This window comes from Mesoplodon mirus, assembly GCF_964341445.2.
Source record: "Mesoplodon mirus genome assembly, chromosome: 8".
Taxonomy (NCBI): Eukaryota; Metazoa; Chordata; class Mammalia; order Artiodactyla; family Ziphiidae; genus Mesoplodon; species Mesoplodon mirus.
The window spans coordinates 70620131-70640509 of NC_138984.1; the positions used below are offsets into that span (position 1 = coordinate 70620131).

General features: G+C 34.2%; 1 protein-coding gene across 2 annotated transcripts in view; it reads left to right on the top strand.

Moving 5' to 3' along the window:
- The window catches only part of GALNT13 (polypeptide N-acetylgalactosaminyltransferase 13), a gene marked incomplete at its 3' end in the record, with an annotated part of 475438 nt that overhangs the window by 251217 nt on the left and 203842 nt on the right, over positions 1 to 20379 (top strand). For both annotated transcript variants that reach the window (XM_082631233.1, XM_082631232.1), the window contains exons 4-5: positions 578 to 785; positions 3533 to 3703. In XM_082631233.1, the coding sequence (XP_082487359.1) occupies positions 578 to 785; positions 3533 to 3703 (379 nt within the window). The remainder of the gene's footprint in view (positions 1 to 577; positions 786 to 3532; positions 3704 to 20379) is intronic.

Consider the following 20379-nt stretch of genomic DNA (forward strand, 5'->3'; position numbering starts at 1 on the left):
TGTTCAAAAAGATAAGTGGGCAATGATCTGTATTTTCCTTGTAATAATACTAACTCTGTAACCACCTATCAAATTTTCATTAATATACCAACTCCAGAAACAAGTAACAAATTCTTTCAGTTTCTCTCATGATTCCATGGTTCTTACTAACCTAAGAAATCAGCCAAAATGACTTTCATAAGTGTTTCTTGTTTTTCCAAACTCAGTTGATCTTATTACTGAGCATTTATATGACTTTGTGGATATTTGTCTTTTTATTTTTTTTAGTGTAGGTAAAAGAAAAATAACTTATATTTAAGGAGACTGCATTCGCCAATGTGGCCCAGTTTCTAAATTAGATTCTGGTGTATTAACTTCCTAGTATATCCTTATCCTTGTCAGCCAAGTGACAGAATCATAATGAACTGTATACTAATTCACTGATGAAATCTCTACATCTTTATTTTGTACAATGCAAAAAAATGTTGGTAGGAGTTTACCACCATTTCTGCATGTTGAATTTCCACCTGGGTAGTAGTATCTCTTCTCTGTCTTAAAACAGTTTCAAAACTTTATAAATTCTTATTGCACGTTACAGATTTTCTCAAGTTGACATTAGATAATTATGTGAAAAATTTAGAAGTGCCGGTAAAAATTATTAGAATGGAAGAGCGCTCTGGGTTAATACGTGCCCGCCTTCGAGGAGCAGCTGCTTCAAAAGGACAGGTCATAACTTTTCTCGATGCACACTGTGAATGCACGTTAGGATGGTTGGAGCCCTTGCTGGCCAGAATAAAGGAAGACAGGTAAGAATTCATGTATTATGTCTGTCTGGGTTTTGACTGAACCTGTTAGGACATTTTCAGCTGTCCATCAAAACTTTTCTTCCAAGTTGCTATTTTCAGAATGTTTATTTCCTAGCTTTTAAAAAAGTAGGCCCCCTACTCCTTATTTAATACCTTGGCTTATTTATGCTGAACCTGAATATTTGATTAAGAAATAGTCAAACAATTCAAATAGTAAAGATGTGCTGAATATTCATTTTATAGGTGACGGAAATCAGTCCAATCAAAAATAGTATCATATTTTATAAAATACATTTTCAAAGCACCTTTGTCTTCACCATCACCCTGTGAGGTAGGTAATAAAGGTATTCTTGTCTGTATTTAATAATAGGGAGGAACAAATGAGTTAAATAGCTTGTCCCAGTTATTGGAAGTGATGGGAACAGCAATTTAGTTCTTCCCACTCCCAGAACAGTCTTCCCTTTTCTACGTCAGTGCCCTTATTCAAAGTCTAGTCCAAAGCCACCCTGAAGATCTTAAAAATAAACTCACACTCATGCACCCCACTGAAATGAAACCAGGATTTTTTTTAAAAAAAAGCATAGAAAGCACAGCTGTAAGAATGTTTAATTATTTAAATAATATTGTCCTTTTGTACAGACATATTATGAAATCTGAAAAGTTGAAGAATATAGAAATTAAGAACCCTCATAGTTAGCTGAAATTCTTTCTGATGATGATGCTGTGAAGTGGGTTTTTTGCAGATACTCATAAACATGGGTGGTAAGTGAGTATCATTCCTAAGCGCCTAATGAAGACAGCTATGTTGATTGCTGTCTGATACAGTAACAAAGCATTGCATAACACCTTGCTTGCATAGTCATTTCACCTACGGTAGAAAGGTCTTTCTAGAATTGAAGTTTTTAATTAAGCTTCCAAGACAGGGGCTGCTTAGTGTGAGCTAGTGCAGCTATATCACATAAATGGCAGGATTTGGTACTAGCCAGGAAGATGGATAGAAGTTGTCAGTAGAATGAACCATAGCAGTTGAAGAAAGCAGTGGGAACCTTTTAGTCAACTGAGTGTAATATATGGCTAATAACATTTTTCCATTCTGTGTATTGTACAGTATGCACAGGAAGGTAAGGTTGGCAAAGTATAATGAACTTAGAACCTCTTAAATTCATTTCCTGGCAGCTTTTCATACATTATGCTGCTTTTTAACACATGTGTTTCATATTCAACTTAGTGAGTTTTTAATAGTGTTGTTTCACTATGGTCATGAATGGATCATTTATTTTTTTCATCTAACAACATATTTAGATTGTATTTGCATATAATGAACTCTAATGCCTTGTCCTGCTTATATGTTGTAAAGTTGCCATAACTAGATAATAAAGTCCTATTCAAGGTTATTAGATCTAATTTCATCTCCCTATAATTTAAATTATTAAATGTAATGAAGAAAGAAAGAAAGATATTGCTTTTATAAGGACCAAAGTTACCAAGAAGCTTTTCCAAGGCTAAATTAAACCTATTAATTTCAGAGAACTCTATGTGTTGGCCAATTGTGTGGCATATAAGACCAAATAGAAAATGAGTGTTGGTGATGCTGGTGTTACAAAACCAGAATAAATAATGGACAGCATGTCCTTGCTTTCCACATCTATGGGTGATTCAATTGTATGTTTACATCTATGGGTGATTCAATTGTATGTTTACCTTCTACCTTATATGAAAAGCAAGCTCTACTCTTAGGAATTAGCTACAAACAAGGCACAGTTGTTTGAACATTTACTGTGGAGATGACAAAAGCTTGATCCCATAATAAAACATATAAGCCTGGAGTAGGGGAAGACTGGAGAAAGTACAACATGGATTAAAGGAGTACCTAATGATCTCCCACAGTGAAAAGTTTCTTACCCTAAAAAGCCACCATCAAGAGTATCAAATCTATATATGTATAGCTGAATCACTTTGCTGTACAGCAGAAATTAGCACATTGTAAATCAACTATATTTCAATTAATAAAAAAATCTCCTGGCTCTTCCTCTTACTTTAAGAAAAAATGGGTCATAAAACACCAGAAACTGAAGTTGCTTACCTTTTCCCATCTTAAAATATGTAGATTGTTAGTGTAAGCTTTTTTTTTTTAGTGTAAACTATAAGTCTAGGACAATTCACTCAGAAATTGTCATGACACTAATGTCATTCATAGGAAATATTTACTTATACTGATGATCATGATTTTTATCGTTGCTTCTTGGATTTTCATTTGTTTGTTTTTCTATGAAGATTTTCTCTGAACTATCTCTTTAAACTTATCTATCGCCTTTGAGAGTCAAACTACCAGATCTAATTTGCTATCATTCATTCTTCACTCCCCGCATGCTGTTGATTTTCAGTGGTATATAACTAAAATGATGCATAATATCAAAGCAGCTCTACTAATCATGCTGGGAGTGGAGGTTTTATGAAAAATAGACCATGTTCCTCCCCCTGAATTAGTATTTAGAATGCATTTGGAAGTCAGCTTGAAGATCAATTAGTATATTTGATTAGATTATACATGATAGAATAAAAGTAGACTGAAATAAGATGCAGTAAAAGGAAATAATTTTACAGAGAAAAAGGATAACATGAAAATAAAGGCAAATTAAAATCACAAAATAATTAAATTTCAACATATCAGCTATATTAAGTTTAAAGAAGCTAAGGTAACATTTAAATTATCATTTATATTTAAACTGATTTTAATTTTTCTGCAGGAAAACAGTTGTATGCCCCATCATTGATGTGATTAGTGATGATACCTTTGAATATATGGCTGGGTCAGACATGACTTATGGGGGTTTTAACTGGAAACTGAATTTCCGTTGGTATCCTGTTCCCCAAAGAGAAATGGATAGAAGGAAAGGAGACAGAACATTACCTGTTAGGTATGTAGAGCATATCTTCCAAAGCATAGCATGTGTATTCCTATAATAATCAAGGAATATTATCAATTTGTATGATCATTTTTTAGACTTTTGAAGACATATACTTTTTATTCATATGCATATATGTATTATCATGTTTTACATGATCATCTAAGAATCAATGACAGTATTAAATCTACTTTAAATTGCACAGACAAATTTCAGTACTAGAAGAAGTGCCAATTTTTTTGAAACTGTGTATTCTTATATTCAAAATATATGTATTGTGAATTTTCTATGTGACAGGTATGTGTTAGCCTTGATACTTCAGGTAAATGTAATATAGTTTATAACAGAGGTATAACCAAAAATGTTTTAGTAAATATTTTAAATTTACCAACCTTAAAGAGCTATCTTCCCTATAGATACAAAAGAAAGATCCATTTGGAAAATTTTAATATATGAACAATTATGAAGTATTTATTGTTTGTTCCAAATTATTTAAAAAGCTACTTAATTTGAAATATTTATGTTTAAAATATGTGTTTGCCCTTAATACAAAATAAGAACTATCATATACATCTTTAGTTTTCTAGATAAGCATTATCTACTTTATTAATATAAAATTATCACCTTCTTATTTTAACATATTATTGTGTGCCTCTTGCCTGCAACCAAAAATTGATTTCCTGAACAATACTTGGGGAGGGAGTTCACTAGTTTAGCTCTTTAAAGATGAATTTGGTAAATCATCATTTGGTTGGAACAATAAAGAAGTACCCTAACATTCTAAAACAATATATATAACCCATTATCTAGAAAAAAATCTCTCCTAGCCTACTGAGAGAATGACTTAGCCATTGGCAAGACTAATTATATAATGAATTAATTTAAAGTAGCTCAAAAAATTGGCTAATGGAAGTGAACAGCTCTCAATGCTTGTTATTGGACAATTAAATATTGGGACTGTTAACTCTCTTAAGGATATATTAACTACATCAAAAAGAAAATAACATGTAGTTCCAAACAGCTGCATAAGGATGTGAAATTATTATGTCAATATTTGGAGTGTAATTTAGCAGTCCTTAACTCTTGCTGTCATCTTCACATTCACTTTGTCTTATTGATCCTTGCCTCTAACAACTTGAGGAAATACAATGGCTCATATTACCATTGTTTGTTAGAAATCCTATTTTCTTAGATCATGGTTTCATTTAGTGTTAGATAATTTTTCAGCTTCAGATCCCAAGTGAAAATTATCAAAATACATGACCAATACCCTCAAATATAGACAATGTGTTATTTATTTGAAAAAGAAGTTTAAAAGATTGCATGTGCATACTTACTTTTTTTTTAACACATTGGCAAAAGACATATTTTTAAACTTTATCTTCTCACAGTCAAAAGGTAAATAATTAAGAGCTAGCCAACATTCATAGTAAGAAATTGCTCATCTTATTCATAAAAGTAAAGATCTACATAGAAATCTACCATTATTTCTCATCTTTCATTAACTAAAGCAAAAGAGGAAACATCCAAATTGCTATATTTTCATCACAATTTATGTGATTTTATTGTAATAACATGGAGAGATGATGAAATCTGAGTATATTTTATTTGTTTGCCTTAGTAACTGGACAGTATTTCACTGTGAAGGAGCAGTATTTCAATGCTAAGAGAGCTGGAGCAAGAGAAAGAGAAAGCTCAGTCTTTGCTGAAGTTTCTAGATTCTTATGGCAAAAGGTTAATTAATTCACTGACTGTGTTGTAACAGCCTGCAGGTAATTTTCATCAGCATAGCTGTAATGTGAACTTTCTTTGTACTTGTAATCTATTACTGGAGGATGTGATCATTTTTCTCACATTCATACAAACAGATAAATCATTCTAGGTGTTAAAGACAATTTTATTCCTACTTGATTAACAGAATTCTGAATAGCTAAAGTGATTAAAATTAGGTTGAAATTTTGGTTTTCTTTAAAATGCTTTATTTAAAATGTCAGTTATGACAGAACTTTCTAGTGACTATAATTGGCTAGTTAGTCATCATTTAGAAATACAATCATGCATTTGCATACATAGAGGAACAATTTGAACTTGTAACCTAACCTTAGTTATACCTCATTTAAAGTAAAGTTTATAATGGTTATACTTATTATTCTATTCTAAACCTCTGGGCTTTGATATTTTCTTTTTGATAATAAATGGAGTTTGCGAAATGCTGGCAATTGTGAAGTTATGAGTATGGAATAATAGCATAGCATAAATAGTACAGCTTTGTTCTTCTTTCTATTTAGTTTTCTTTAATCAGTAAACTGTCCTTGATATTTTAGTAGTCAAATTATATGACTTTTCAGGAATATCTCAATTATATGTGCAACAATACAGTAATCAAATCATTAAACCAGAGGTCATAAACCAGGAGCCTGTGTGTCAAATATGCTCTGTTGATGTGTTTTCTTTTGCCTACATAATGTTTTACACTTATTAAAATTACCAACATTTTAAAAATGAGATATTTTAACTGGTAGCATAAGTTATCTGGTCGTGCAGACAATCTTCCAAATCATTTAATTAGTTTGGGGGTGTAGTATGCATTTTTTCTATATAATAAATATAACTGTTCAGTTGATTTGGTTCAGGCTATTTAAATGAGCAATAGTTTAGTTTTGCATGTTTTCCACATGCAAAAACACATACGCGAGCACTGTTGAGCACTGTGTTAGGTCCTACACATGCAAAGCTGAATAGAGCTATCTCTGCACTAAAGTTGCTCACTATCTGGCACCAGCTGTAAGTCTGCTGGATAAGGGGAAAAGGCCAGGACAACTGGCTAGAGAGTGGATGTAAAAGAGTTAAATTGTGTCAACTGATAGAGTGGTGTGTGCTTCTGGAAAAGAACCTGGCTCTTTAATCTTATTGATGGCGTTAGTCTCCTAATTATGCTCTGTAAGTAACCCTAAAGAAATAGTTACAAAAGTATTAGTTTCTACTTTAATTGCACACTGATTGAAATAGATTACTTAATTAAAAGCCTACGGGTTATTTATCAAGTCTATTTATCTTTCTTTACCCTTTGTGTCTTACCTTATGGACTTTTTTCACATTTAGTCATTATTAATATTCTCAGTATGACTCCCCTCTTTCTTACATTGAGTACCATGTTCAGTATTTTTCTAAAGTAAGACAAAAGAGTTTTAGATTTTCTTCTAATCCATGCTAGCATAATAAATGAAACATAGATGTATTGATAATTAGGAGTTTTTATTTCTGACACATTTGACTTTGATATCCATTTTTATTAACATTTGTCTGATCTCTTTTTTTTTTTTACATCCTTATTGGAGTATAATTGCTTTACAATGGTGTGTTAGTTTCTGCTGTATAACAAAGTGAATCAGTTATACATATACATATGTTCTCATATCTCTTCCCTCTTGCGTCTCCCTCCCTCCCACCCTCCCTATCCCACCCCTCTAGGTGGTCATAAAGCACCGAGCTGATCTCCCTGTGCTATGTGGTTGCTTCCCAGTAGCTATCTATTTTACGTTTGGTAGTGTATATATGTCCATGCCTCTCTCTCGCTTTGTCACAGCTTACCCTTCCCCCTCTCCATATTCTCAAGTCCATTCTCTAGTAGGTCTGTGTCTTTATTCCTGTTTTACCCCTAGGTTCTTCATGACATTTTTTTTTCTTAAATTCCATATATATGTGTTAGCATATGGTATTTGTCTTTCTCTTTCTGACTTACTTCACTCTGTATGACAGACTCTAGGTCCATCCACCTCATTACAAATAGCTCAATTTTGTTTCTTTTTATGGCTGAGTAATATTCCATTGTATATATGTGCCACATCTTCTTTATCCATTCATCTGATGATGGACACTTAGGTTGTTTCCATCTCCGGCTATTGTAAATAGAGCTGCAATGAACATTTTGGTACATGACTCTTTTTGAATTATGTCTGATCTCATACATTTATTTTTCTCTCAATTGGAATTAGGAATTTATAAAGAAGATCAAATAAATTAAACAATGGTATTAATAACAACTTGGATTACAATCATTGTGAAAAACTCATAGAATATTCACATATATTATTTCCTGTATCCTTCTAGTATGATATCATAGGAGAAGCATTAAAGCTGGCTTTGGAGGATCTGGGTTTTATTTCAAGCTCCTCCTATTGGGAATTTACCCAATTCTTCTCAACTATAAAATGGAAAATTATTCTCCCTGCCTTGCTTAACTGGTGAAGTGCTATAAAATATTAAATGAAATTTGAAACTATTTGAAAATAGTTATTTTAAATTTATTTCTGGTAATATAAGTAACAGATATATGCATTGAAAAATAAATGTGAAAAGTGTCTATAAGTTTAAAGAAGCAGAACACCAATGAACCAGCTCTTTTTAGTATTTTGTTATATTTACTTCCAGAGCATTTCTTTCCAGATACATTTCCCCACAATTTAAAAACTGATATATCATTAGTATTTTTCTATGCCATTAACATTTTATCACAAATAAAAATTTTAATGGCTGTTAATATCTAAATTTTTTACTAAGCCCTGTCTCTGTTTTTAATAGTCTAAAGTCAACTAAGAGTTTTACACTTTATGTTTTTGCCATGTATGTCTGTGATCTACAGTTTTTGCAATAATATAGTGTCTTTAGAATTATGCAATTTAGCAATATGAAATTTGTTTTAGTATTCTTGATACCTTTTGCCAATTTGATTTTCTCCCCCCAAATCATTACTGACTCCAATTTATAGTTCCTCTAGGAAGTATAATAAATGAAAAACACCTAGTTTATTCTATAAAATCTTATACAAATATAAGACAATATTTGTAATTCTATAATAGCAACTAGTAATATATTTCTTAATTTTTATCTATCAGGTCTTCTTTATTGTATTTTCCACAGTCCAGTGAAAATACACTGTTAAATTAGAGGAAAGAAAGCAGAAACAGATAAAGTCTGTGAGACACTGCTTTACAGTAGGCGATACTAAAGCAACAGCACAGGGAAAGGTCAAGGCTGTGCATAGAACAGACTTTGAAAGGACTTCAGAATGTTCAACAGTCCAACATTCAACCCTACTTGTGTTAAAATCTAATATATGTTGACTTTGAGAAAAAGAAAAATTCTACCTCAAGTGGAATCTTTAAATCTGTATTCCTTGGAGAAAATAGTACATTTACAGGATATTACTTCCTAATGGTTTAGGGGATAATTTACAAGACATTCCTAGCAGTCTCTTGAGATGAGAAGAAAACAGGAGTGGTATAGAAAGATTACAGGGTGATGAACTAAATATCACATTTATATACTGAACAATTGTATCACATTAACAAAAACATTTTAAAACATCTGGCCCCATTGTTATTTTGACCCCTCTGATGCATTAAATGAAAGCAAAAGGAAAGATTAAAATTTGCACCATTTACTGTACATTCTCTTTGGAAGCTTAGAGTTTTATCAGGTGGTGAGGATTATGAAAAAGGATTAAGTAAAAAAGAAAAAATAACTACTTTTTTGGTAATATAGGTCTTTAAGCACAGGTTAAGGTATTTGGTTCCATCCAATATTTCTTGGTAAATGGATTCTTTGGCAGAAAAATGAGCCATTTGCCCATACTAAGCAGAACTATCCTTTAAAAATAGCTTTGATTAGGCTTGGAAGAGGGACTGGATAAAGTTGCTGCTGCAGGCAGCCTGGCTTTAGGAAGACCAGCTTTAACTGCATGTTGAAAATTTTATCCCATAAAACAAAAACCTAGGTCTGAGGGGGCTAATGACAGACTCTGGGAGGGCTCATGCCAAGGATTACTTCCCAGAACTTCTGCTGCCAGTGTCCTTGTCCCTGTGGTATGCCACAGCCAACACCCACCTCTGCAGGAGACCCTCCAACATTAGCAGCCGTGTGGCTGACAGAGTTTTGTTGCTCCGGCCGAGTGTCAGGCCTGTGCCTCTGAGGAGGGAGAGACGAGTTCAGAACATTGGTCCACCACACACCCCCTGGCTCCAAGTAATATCAAACAGCTAAAGTTCTCTGAGAGATCTCCATCTCAACGCTGAGACCCAGCTCCACTCAACAATCAACAAGCTACAGTGCTGGACATCCTATGCCAAACAACTAGCAAGACAGGAACACAACCCCACCCATTAGCAGAGAGGCTGCCTAAAATCATAATAAGGTCACAGACACCCCAAAACATACCACTGGACGCGGTCTGCCCACCAGAAAGACAAGATCCAGCCTCATCCACCAGAATACAGGTACCAGTCCCCTCCACCAGGAAGCCTACACAACCCATGGAACCAACCTTAGCCACTGGGGGCAGACACCAAAAACAATGGGAACTACGAACCTGCAGCCTGCAAAAAGGAGACCCCCCAAAACAGTGAGTTAAACAAAATGAGAAGACAGAAAAACACACAGCACATGAAGGAGCAAGGTAAAAACCCACCAGACCAAACATATGAAGAGGAAATAGGCATCTACCTGAAAAAGAATTCAGAGTAATGATAGTAAAGATGATCCAAATCTGGGAAACAGAATAGAGAAAGTACAAGAAACCTTTAACAGGGCCTAGAAGAACTAAAGAGCAAACAAACAATGATGAACAACACAAAAAATGAAATTAAAAATTCTCTAGAAAGAAGCAATAGCAGAATAACAGAGGCAGAAAAATGGATAAGTCACATGGAATATAAAACAGTGGAAATAACTACCACAGAGCAGAATAAACAAAAAAGAAGGAAAAGAATTGAGGACAGTTTCAGAGACTTTTGGGACAACATTAAACACACCAACATTCGAATTATAGGGGTTCCAGAAGAAGAAGAGAAAAAGAAAGGGTCTGAGAAAAAATGTGAAGAGATAATAGTTGAAAACTTCCCTAATATGGGAAAGGAATTAGTCAATCAAGTACAGGAGGAGCAGAGAATCCCATACAGGATAAATCCAAGGAGAAACATGCCCAGACACATATTAATCAAACTATCAAAAATTAAATACAAAGAAAATACATTAAAAGCAGCAAGGAAACTCAAAAAAAAAAAGCAGCAAGGAGAAAACAACAAATAACATCCAAGGGAATCCTGATAAGGGTAACAGCTGATCTTTCAGCAGAAACTGTGCAAGCCAGAAGGAGTGGCAGGACATATTTAAAGTGATGAAAGGGAAAAACCTACAACCAAAATTACTCTACCCAGCAAGTATCTCATTCAGATTCGATGGTGAAATCAAAACCTTTACAGACAAGCAAAAGCTAAGAGAATTCACACCACCAAACCAGCTTTACAACAAATGCTAAAGGAATGTCTCTAGGCAGGAAACACAAGAGAAGGAAAAGACCTACAATAATAAACCCAAAACAATTCAGAAAATGGTAATAGGAACATACATATTGATAACTACTTTAAATGTAAATGTTCCAACCAAAAGACATAGACTGGCTGAATCAATACAAAAACCAGACCCATATATATGCTGTCTAAAAGAGACCCATTTCAGACCTAGAGACACATACAGACGGAACATGAGGGGATGGAAAAAGATATTCCATGCAAATGGAAATCAAAAGAAACCTGGAGTAGCAATTCTCCTATCAGACAAAATAGTCTTTAAAATAAAGACCATTACAAGAGACTAAGAAGGAAACTACGTAATGATCAAGGGATTGATCCAAGAAGAAGATATAAAAATTGTAAATATTTATGCACCCAACATAGGAGCACCTCAATACATAAGGCAAATGCTAACGGCCATAAAAGGGGAAATCGACAGTAACACATCATAGTAGGGGACTTTAACATCCCACGTTCACCAATGGACATATCATCCTAAATGAAAACAAATAAGGAAACACAGGCTTTAAGTGATACATTAAAAAAGGTGGACTTAATTGATATTTAAAGGACATTCCATCCCAACACAACAGAATACACTTTCTTCTCAAGTGCTCATAAAATATTTTCCAGGGTAGATAATATCTTGGGTCACAAAGCCTTGCTAAATTTAAGAAAATTGAAATAGTATCAAGTATCTTTTCCGACAACAATGCTATGAGACACGATATCAATTATGGGAAAAAATCTGTAACAAATACAAACACATGGAGACTAAACAAAACACTACTAAATAACCAACAGATTGCTGAAGAAATCAAAGAGGAAACTAAAAAATACCTGTAAACAAATGACAATGAAAACGCAATGACCCTAAACCTATGGGATGCAGCAACAGCAGTTCTAAGAAGGAAGTTTATAGCAGTACAATCCTACCTCAAGAAATAAGAAACATCTCAAATAAACAACCTAACCTTACACCTAAAGCAATTAGAGAAAGAAGAACAAAAAACCTTCAAAATTAGTGGAAGAAAAGAAATCATAAAAATCAGATCAGAAATAAATGAAAAAGAAATGAAGGAAACAGTAGTAAAGATCAATAAAACTAAAGGCTTGTTCTTTGAGAAGATAAACAAAATCGATAGACCATTAGCCAAACTCATCAAGAAAAAAGGGGAGAAAACTCAAATCAATAGAATTAGAAATGGAAAAGGAGAAGTAACAACTGACACTGAAGAAGTACAAAGGATCATGACAGATTACTACAAGCAACTCTATGCCAATAAATTGGACAACCTGGAAGAAATGGGAAAATTCTTAGAAAAGCATAACCTTCTAAGACTGAGCCAGGAAGAAGTAGAAAATATAAACAGACCAATCATAAGCACTGAAATTGTCACTGTGATTAAAAATCTTCCAACAAACAAAAGCCCAGGACCAGATGGCTTCACAGGCGAATTCTGTCAAACATTTAGAGAAGAGCTAACACCTATCCTTCTCAAATTCTTCCAAAATATAGCAGAGGGAGGATCACTCCAATACTCATTTTATGAGGCCACCATCACCCTGATACCAAAACCAGACAAAGATGTCACAAAGAGAAAACTACGGGCCAATATCATTGATGAACATAAATGCAAAAATCCTCAACAAAATACTAGCAAACAGAATCCAACAGCACAATAAAATGATCATACACCATGATCAAGTAGGGTTTATCCTAGGAATGCAAGGATTCTTCAATATACACAAATCAATCAATGTGATACACCTTATTAACAAATCAAAGGATAAAAACCATATGATCATCTCAGTAGATGCAGAAAAAGGTTTTGACAAAATTCAACGCCCATTTATGATAAAAACCCTCCAGAAAGTAGGCATAGAGGGAACTTACCTCAACATAACAAAGGCCATATATGACAAACCCATGGCCAACATCATTCTCAATGGTGAAAAACTGAAACCATTTCCTCTAATATAGGAACAAACAATGTTGCCCACTCTCACCACTCTTATTCAACATAGTTTTGGAAGTTTTAGCCACAGCAATCAGAGAAGAAAAAGAAATAAAAGGAATCCACAAGGGAAAAGAAGAAATAATGTTGTCATTGTTGGCAGATAATATGATACTATACATACAGAATCCTAAAGACACTACCAGAAAACTACTAGAGCTAATCAATGAATTTGGTAAAGTAGCAGAATACAAAATTAATGCACAGAAATCTCTTGCATTCCTAGACAAATGATGGAATATCTGAAAGAGAAATTAAGGAAACACTCCCATGTACCATTGCAGCAAAAAAGAATAGAATACCTAGGAATAAACCTACCTAAGGCTACAAAAGACCTGTATGCAGAAAACTATAAGACACTAATGAAAGAAATTAAAGATGATACAAACAGATGGAGAGATATACCATGTTCCTAGATTGGAAGAATCAACATTGTGAAAATGACTCTACTACCCAAAACAATCTACTGATTCAATGCAATCCCTATCAAACTACCAATGGCATTTTTCACAAAACTAGAACAAAAAATTTCACAATTTGTTTGAAAACACAAAAACCCCAAATAGCCAAAGCAATCTTGAGAAAGAAAAACGGAGCTGGAGGAATCAGGCTCCCAGACTTCAGACTCTACTACTAAGCTACAGTAATCAAGACAGTATGGTACTGGCACAGAAACAGAAATATAGATCAATGGAACAGGATAGAAAGTCCAGAGATAAACCCACATACATATGGTCACCTTATTTTTGATAAAGGATGCAAGAATATACAATAGAGAAAAGACAGCATGCTCAATAATTGGTGCTGGGAAAACTGGACAGCTACAGGTAAAAGAATGAAATTAGAACACTCCCTAACACCATACACAAAAGTAAACTCAAAATGGATTAAAAACCTAAATTTAAGGCCAGACACTATAAAACTCTTAGAGGGAAAACATAGGCAGAACACTCTATGACATAAATCACAGCAAGATCCTTTTTGACCCACCTTCTAGACAAATGGAAATAAAAACAAAAAAAACATGTGGACCTAATCAAACTTAAAAGCTTTTGCACAGCAAAGGAAACCATAATCAAGATGAAAAGACAACCATCAGAATGGGAGAAAATATTTGCAAATGAAGCAACTGACAAAGGATTAATCTCCAAAATTTACAAGCAACTTATGCAGCTGAATATCAAAAAAACAAACAACCCAGTCCAAAAATGGACAGAAGATCTATATAGACATTTCTCCAGAGAAGATATACAGATTGCCAACTAACACATGAAAGAATGCTCAACATCACTAATCATTAGAGAAATGCAGATCAGAACTACAGTGAGGTATCACCTCACACCGGTCAGAATAGCCATCATCAAAAAATCTTCAAAGAATAAATGCTGGAGAGGGTGTGGATAAAAGGGAACTCTCTTGCAGTGTTGGTGGGAATGTAAATTGATACAGCCACTATGGAGAACAGTATGGAGCTTCCTTAAAAAACTAAAACTAGAACTACCATACGACCCAGCAATCCCACTCCTGGGCATATACCCTGAGAAAACCATAACTCAAGAAGAGTCATGTACCACAATGTTCATTGCAGCTCTATTTACAATAGCCAGGACATGGACAACCTAAATGTCCATCAACAGAGAAATGGATAAAGAAGATGTGGCACATATATACAATGGAATATTACTCGGCCATAAAAGGAAACAAAATTGAGTTATTTGTAATGAGGTGGATGCACCTAGAGACTGTCATACCGAGTGAAGTCAGAAAGAGAAAAACAAATATCGAATGCTAACACATATATATGGAATCTGAAAAAGAAAAAAAAAATGGTTCTAATGAACCTAAGGGCAGGACAGAAATAAAGATGCAGATGTAGAGAATGGACACAGGGAGGGGGAAGGGTAAGCTTGAATGAAGTGAGAGAGTAGCAGCGACATGTATACACAAACAAATGTAAAATAGGTAGCTAGTGGGAAGCAGGTGCATAGCACAGGGAGATCACCTCGGTGCTCTGTGACCACCTAGAGGGGTGGGATAGGGATCGTGGGAGGGGAGATGCAAGAGGGAGGAGATATGGGGAAATATGTGTATGTATAGCTGATTCACTTTGTTATAAAGCAGAAACTAACACACCATTCAAAAGCAATTATACTCCAATAAAGATATTAAAAATTAAAGGAAAAAAGTAGCTTTGATTAAAAAAAAAAAGCAAATCAAAAAATGGACAGAAGACCTAAATAGACATTTCTCCAAAGAAGACATACAGGTGGCCAACAAACACATGAAAAAATGCTCAACATCACTAATTATTAGAGAAATGAAAATCAAAACTACAATGAGGTATCACCTCACACCAGTTAGAAAGGGCCTCATCAGAAAATCTCCAAACAACAAATGCTGGAGAGGATGTGGAGAAAAGGGAACCCACCTGCACTGTTGGTGGAAATGTACATTGATACAGCCACTGTGGAGAACGGTATGGAGGTTCCTTAAAAAACTAAAAATAGAACTACCATATGACCCAGTAATCCCACTACTAGGCATATACCCAGAGAAAACCATAATTCAAAATGACACATTCACCCCAGTGTTCATTGGCCAGGACATGGACACGACCTAAATGTCCATCAACAGAGGAATGGATAAAGAAGATGTGGTACCCACATACCATGGAGTATTACTCAGCCATAAAAAGGAATGAAATTGTTTTTTTTGTAGAGACGTGGATGGACCTAGAGAATGTCATACAGAGTGAAGTAAGTTGGAAAGAGAAAAACAAATATTATATATTAACGCATATATGTGGAATCTAGAAAAATGTTACAGATGAACCGGTTTGCAAGGCAGAATTAGAGAAGCAGATGTAGAGAAAAAATGTATGGATACCAAGGTGGGAAAGCGGAGTGGGGGATGGGTGATGGTGGTGGGATAAATTGGGAGATTGGGGTTGACATATATACACTTATATGTATAAAATAGATAACTAATAAGAACCTGCTGTATAAAATAAAATAAAATTCAAAAAAAGTAAGTTAAACCTTGTCAAAACCTAAAAAAATAAAATAAACAAATAAAGAAAAAATAAAAATAGCTTTGAAACTGTGTTCCATAAACTCTACAGGACTTGAGCAATCTTCCCTTTCTCAGAGCCTAAGTCAGCATAAACTTTTAAAGTAACAGTTTCTTCTCTACAAAAATTTGCATCTCCTTATTCAACATATGTTCAAATGAGTGTTGTGGTGTGCAGTATTCCACTAAACTTCCCATTTTATTCTCTGAAAAAACCTTTAATTACATTCAACATGCAATTATTCATTACTCTAGTAAAAGGATGGTTATCCCTTTGATTCCTGTCTTCTGTTTTCTATATTGAGTATAGTTGACAGAATATGGAAGGACAAAGAGATACTCAGAGCGTCTAATTTTCCTTTGGTTTCTAAACCTTCACAGAGGTTAACAACATGAAGTCATTGTATTTTAAGATTTGAAGAAATCAAAATTATGGAAATATTTCAGCTATTTGCCTCACATTTGTGTAAATAATAAAATATTTATGCTTATCATTTTTCTTTATCATGGTTTATAATATATGAGAAATGTTATTATACAGAGCTAAACATTAACAGTCTAGATACTGTGTAGTTTGACCGTTTCAAATAACAGCCTAAAGCTGAGCTATGGTCTCACAAATCTTCTTTAAACTTTTTCTCCAGAGATCTTGGTTATTTGCCAAGTAAGGTTAAATAGAATCCTGATACATCAAAGGATTAGTGAGAAGAAATGATGTTTCAATAACTTTAAAAGAAATTGCTTTGAAGAGCAGTACTAACATTCACAGGAAAACATGGTACATAAATTTGGAGCTTGAAATAAGAAAAAATGTATTTTGAAATAGCTACCTCAAACCCTTTGTTGTGTGAGTTATAAGGATAAATTGAGAGATGATGGATTGGCAGATGATTAGATAGATAGATAGATAATTTATATGTAGAAAGAAATTGTTTTCCTAACTGGACCACTAACTACCTGGGGGGTCCTTGAACAAGTCATTTAAATACATTGCAATTAAATTTGGTTGACCAAATCTGTAGAACTTTTAAAGCTCTAAAATATTGCAATTCTATTAAAAATTGATTAGACTCTGAAAACAATAAGATAAAGCTGATTATAATCTTTTTTTATTATTACTATTCATAATATTACTTATTGATATTTTTATTCATGGCTCCATTAGCTTTTATTTTTATTATTTTTATTTATTTTTTAATATCTTTATTGGAGTATAATTGCTTTACAGTGGTGTGTTAGTTTCTGCTTTATAACAAAGTGAATCAGTTATACATATACATATGTTCCCATGTCTCTTCCCTCTTGCGTCTCCCTCCCTCCCACCCTCCCTATCCCACCCCTCTAGGTGGTCACAAAGCACCGAGCTGATCTCCCTGTGCTATGCGGCTGCTTCCCACTAGCTATCTATTTTACGTTTGGTAGTGTATATACGTCCATGCCACTCTCTCACTTTGTCACAGCTTACCCTTCCCCCTCCCCATATCCTCAAGTCTATTCTCTAGTAGGTCTGTGTCTTTATTCCCGTCTTACCCCTAGGTTCTTCCTGACTTTTTTTTCCGTAGTTTCCATATATATGTGTTAGCATACAGTATTTGTCTTTCTTGATTATAATCTTGATAAACAGATATTTTCCTCTTCTTTATTAAAATTAGTATTTAAATGTGCAGTACTTGCTTTGTGTTTATACTATTCTAAGAGTATTACATTAAAACGTATTTCCCCATTTTATAGACGATCAAATTAAAGCATAGAGTTTAAGTAACTTGCTGAAGGTGACACTGTGGGACTGAGTTTTGAACCCAGTCAATCTAGATACAAAGTCTATACTCCTAAAAACGAATTGGCTGCCTCTTAGAGTCTATTTACTGTCTACCTGCTTTTCACACACATGGTGGTTATCCCAGTGTGAAGTACGGGATATATTGTCTTATTGGAGAAAATGCAGGCCTTGCATTTTAGCATTACTTAATAATCAAATGTATTATATCACAATTTCTTTGGACTTATCAAGTTCTGCTGAAAAGCTTCAGTATTTTTCCACGTCAGATGCTTATTTTTTGAGTTCTTTACTACTATACATTGTTATAAAGCTTTATATCTGTAATTCTAAAATACTATCAAACTCAATCCCCAGAACTCTAAGTAGAGGATAAGGTCTTTAAACACCCTAGAATTAGTGAAGGCATCTTTATTATCAATTAAGCAGATGTAAGCAAAGAATTTTTTTGCAATTTCAGAAATAAAATTGCAGGTAATTTTGACTTTCAAATATGGAAGTCAAATACTCAATACTCATAATACTCAATAAGAAGTGACAATTGCCTTGAGAGAAACAGAGTGCTGTAGTACAAGGTAGAAGGGAAAGATTACAACCAAACTGGAGGGAAGAGGCTTGTACTAAGGCCAGCCTGTATGGAATATATCAACTTTGCATTGACTTAAGAATGGAGCAGGTATGAACATATAAGGGGAGTTTACAAAGGAAAATTCAAGTGGCAAATTGATGTGAACAAATGCACCAAGGTGGGAAAGTGTGAAGCATTTACTGGTATAACTAAACACTTTAAGTACAGATAAATAGTTAAAAGGAATGGAGGACCTCATTGGGTAGGTCCAGATCCCTGCTGCCAAGATAAAAAGCTGGAATTTATTAAAATAGGTTTTGAAACATCTGGTCAACAGTTTTAGAGGAATTCTGATTTACAGAAATTAATCTGGCTGTGATTTGTAGGATAAATTTTAGAAGTAGCAGACTCTAGAAGCAAGAGAGTTCCATTAACAAATGGTTAGAAATAAAAGGACTAAAATTGGAAAGTGACCCTGATAACAGAGATAAATGTCAAAAATACTTAAGAAAAAAAAAGGAAGTATTTGGGAAATGACCGAATGAGGCAAAAAAGAAAAAGGTGCTGGAAAGTGGTTTGATGAAATAAGTTCTGATGAATAAAGTCTTAGGATGCTAGAAAAAAAAAGAGGACTTTGAAAGAGAAACAGATGTGGTAGCACATTCTCAGTTCTATATAACATACACTGAGCAGAGTCAGAAGGAGTTTTTTAAGTAAACATCTAGTGAGTACTTAGGAAAGCACAACCAATGCAAAGGAGGGAAGAGAGAAAAGACAACAGAGATCAGGAGTCATCCTCATAGAGGTGATGGTTAAAGGCATATGACTGATGATCTGATACAGGTAAAGAGTTAGAAAGAGAAAAGTGCCACTGAGAGACCCTTGAGAAGACTACATTTTGGGGAAAATAAGATAATTATTAAGCACATATATCTGCAAAACAATATTGTAATGGTATATTATACTCATGTCACAGATGTGAAACTAAGAGCTTGACTGAGATCTGATAGCCAGCAAGGGAAAGGAAGAGGAAGGGGAATCAATAAGTATCATAAAATAAATATTTAAACTGATAGAAGGAAAAAGCTCTCTAGAACAATGCAATGGGAGTCAGAAATGAAAAGAATTTAAGCAAGGAGGTTGGTAAATTGTGTTAAATGCTTTCAAAGGAAGAAGGCAAGGAAAGGCTGTTGAAGTTCATCATCAATGGGTCCTTTCAGAAAGAGGTTATTATAGAGATGGGAGCAAGATCCAGATTCTAGTGAGAAGGTCAAGAGGAGTTGAGGGAGTATGTAGAAAGTATCCTTTCAATAAGGTCACCAGTGAAGGGAATAGAAAATATATGTCCCTGGTTTGAATGAGTAGTAGGATGGAGTGAAGATGTATTATGGTTTAGGGTAGAACTTAGTTGAACAGTTTTGTAAGCTCAAGGGGACAATCTAGAAATCAAAGACATAAGACACAAATGTAATAGTCAATGAACAAGTAGCTAAAAGAGTACAGGCATAGCTCAGAGATTGTGGGTTTGGTTCCAGACCACTGCAATAAAGTGAATATCACAATAAAGCAAGTCACACAAATTTTTGGTTTCCTGGTGCATTTAAAAGTTATGTTTACATTATGCTGTAGTCTTTTAAGTGTGCAATAGCATTGTATCTAAAAAAATATACACACCTTAGTTAAAAAATACTTGCTAAAAAATGCTAACCATTATCTGAGTGTACAGTAAGTCATAATCTTTTGGTGGTGAAGGGTCTTGCCTCAGTGTTGATGCCTGCTGACTGTGGGAATTTCATAAAATAAGCGACAGTAAAATTTACCCCATCGATTGACTCTTCCTTTCACAAATTATTTCTCTGTAGCATGCAATGTTGTTAGATAGTATTTTATCCATAGGACTTCTTTCA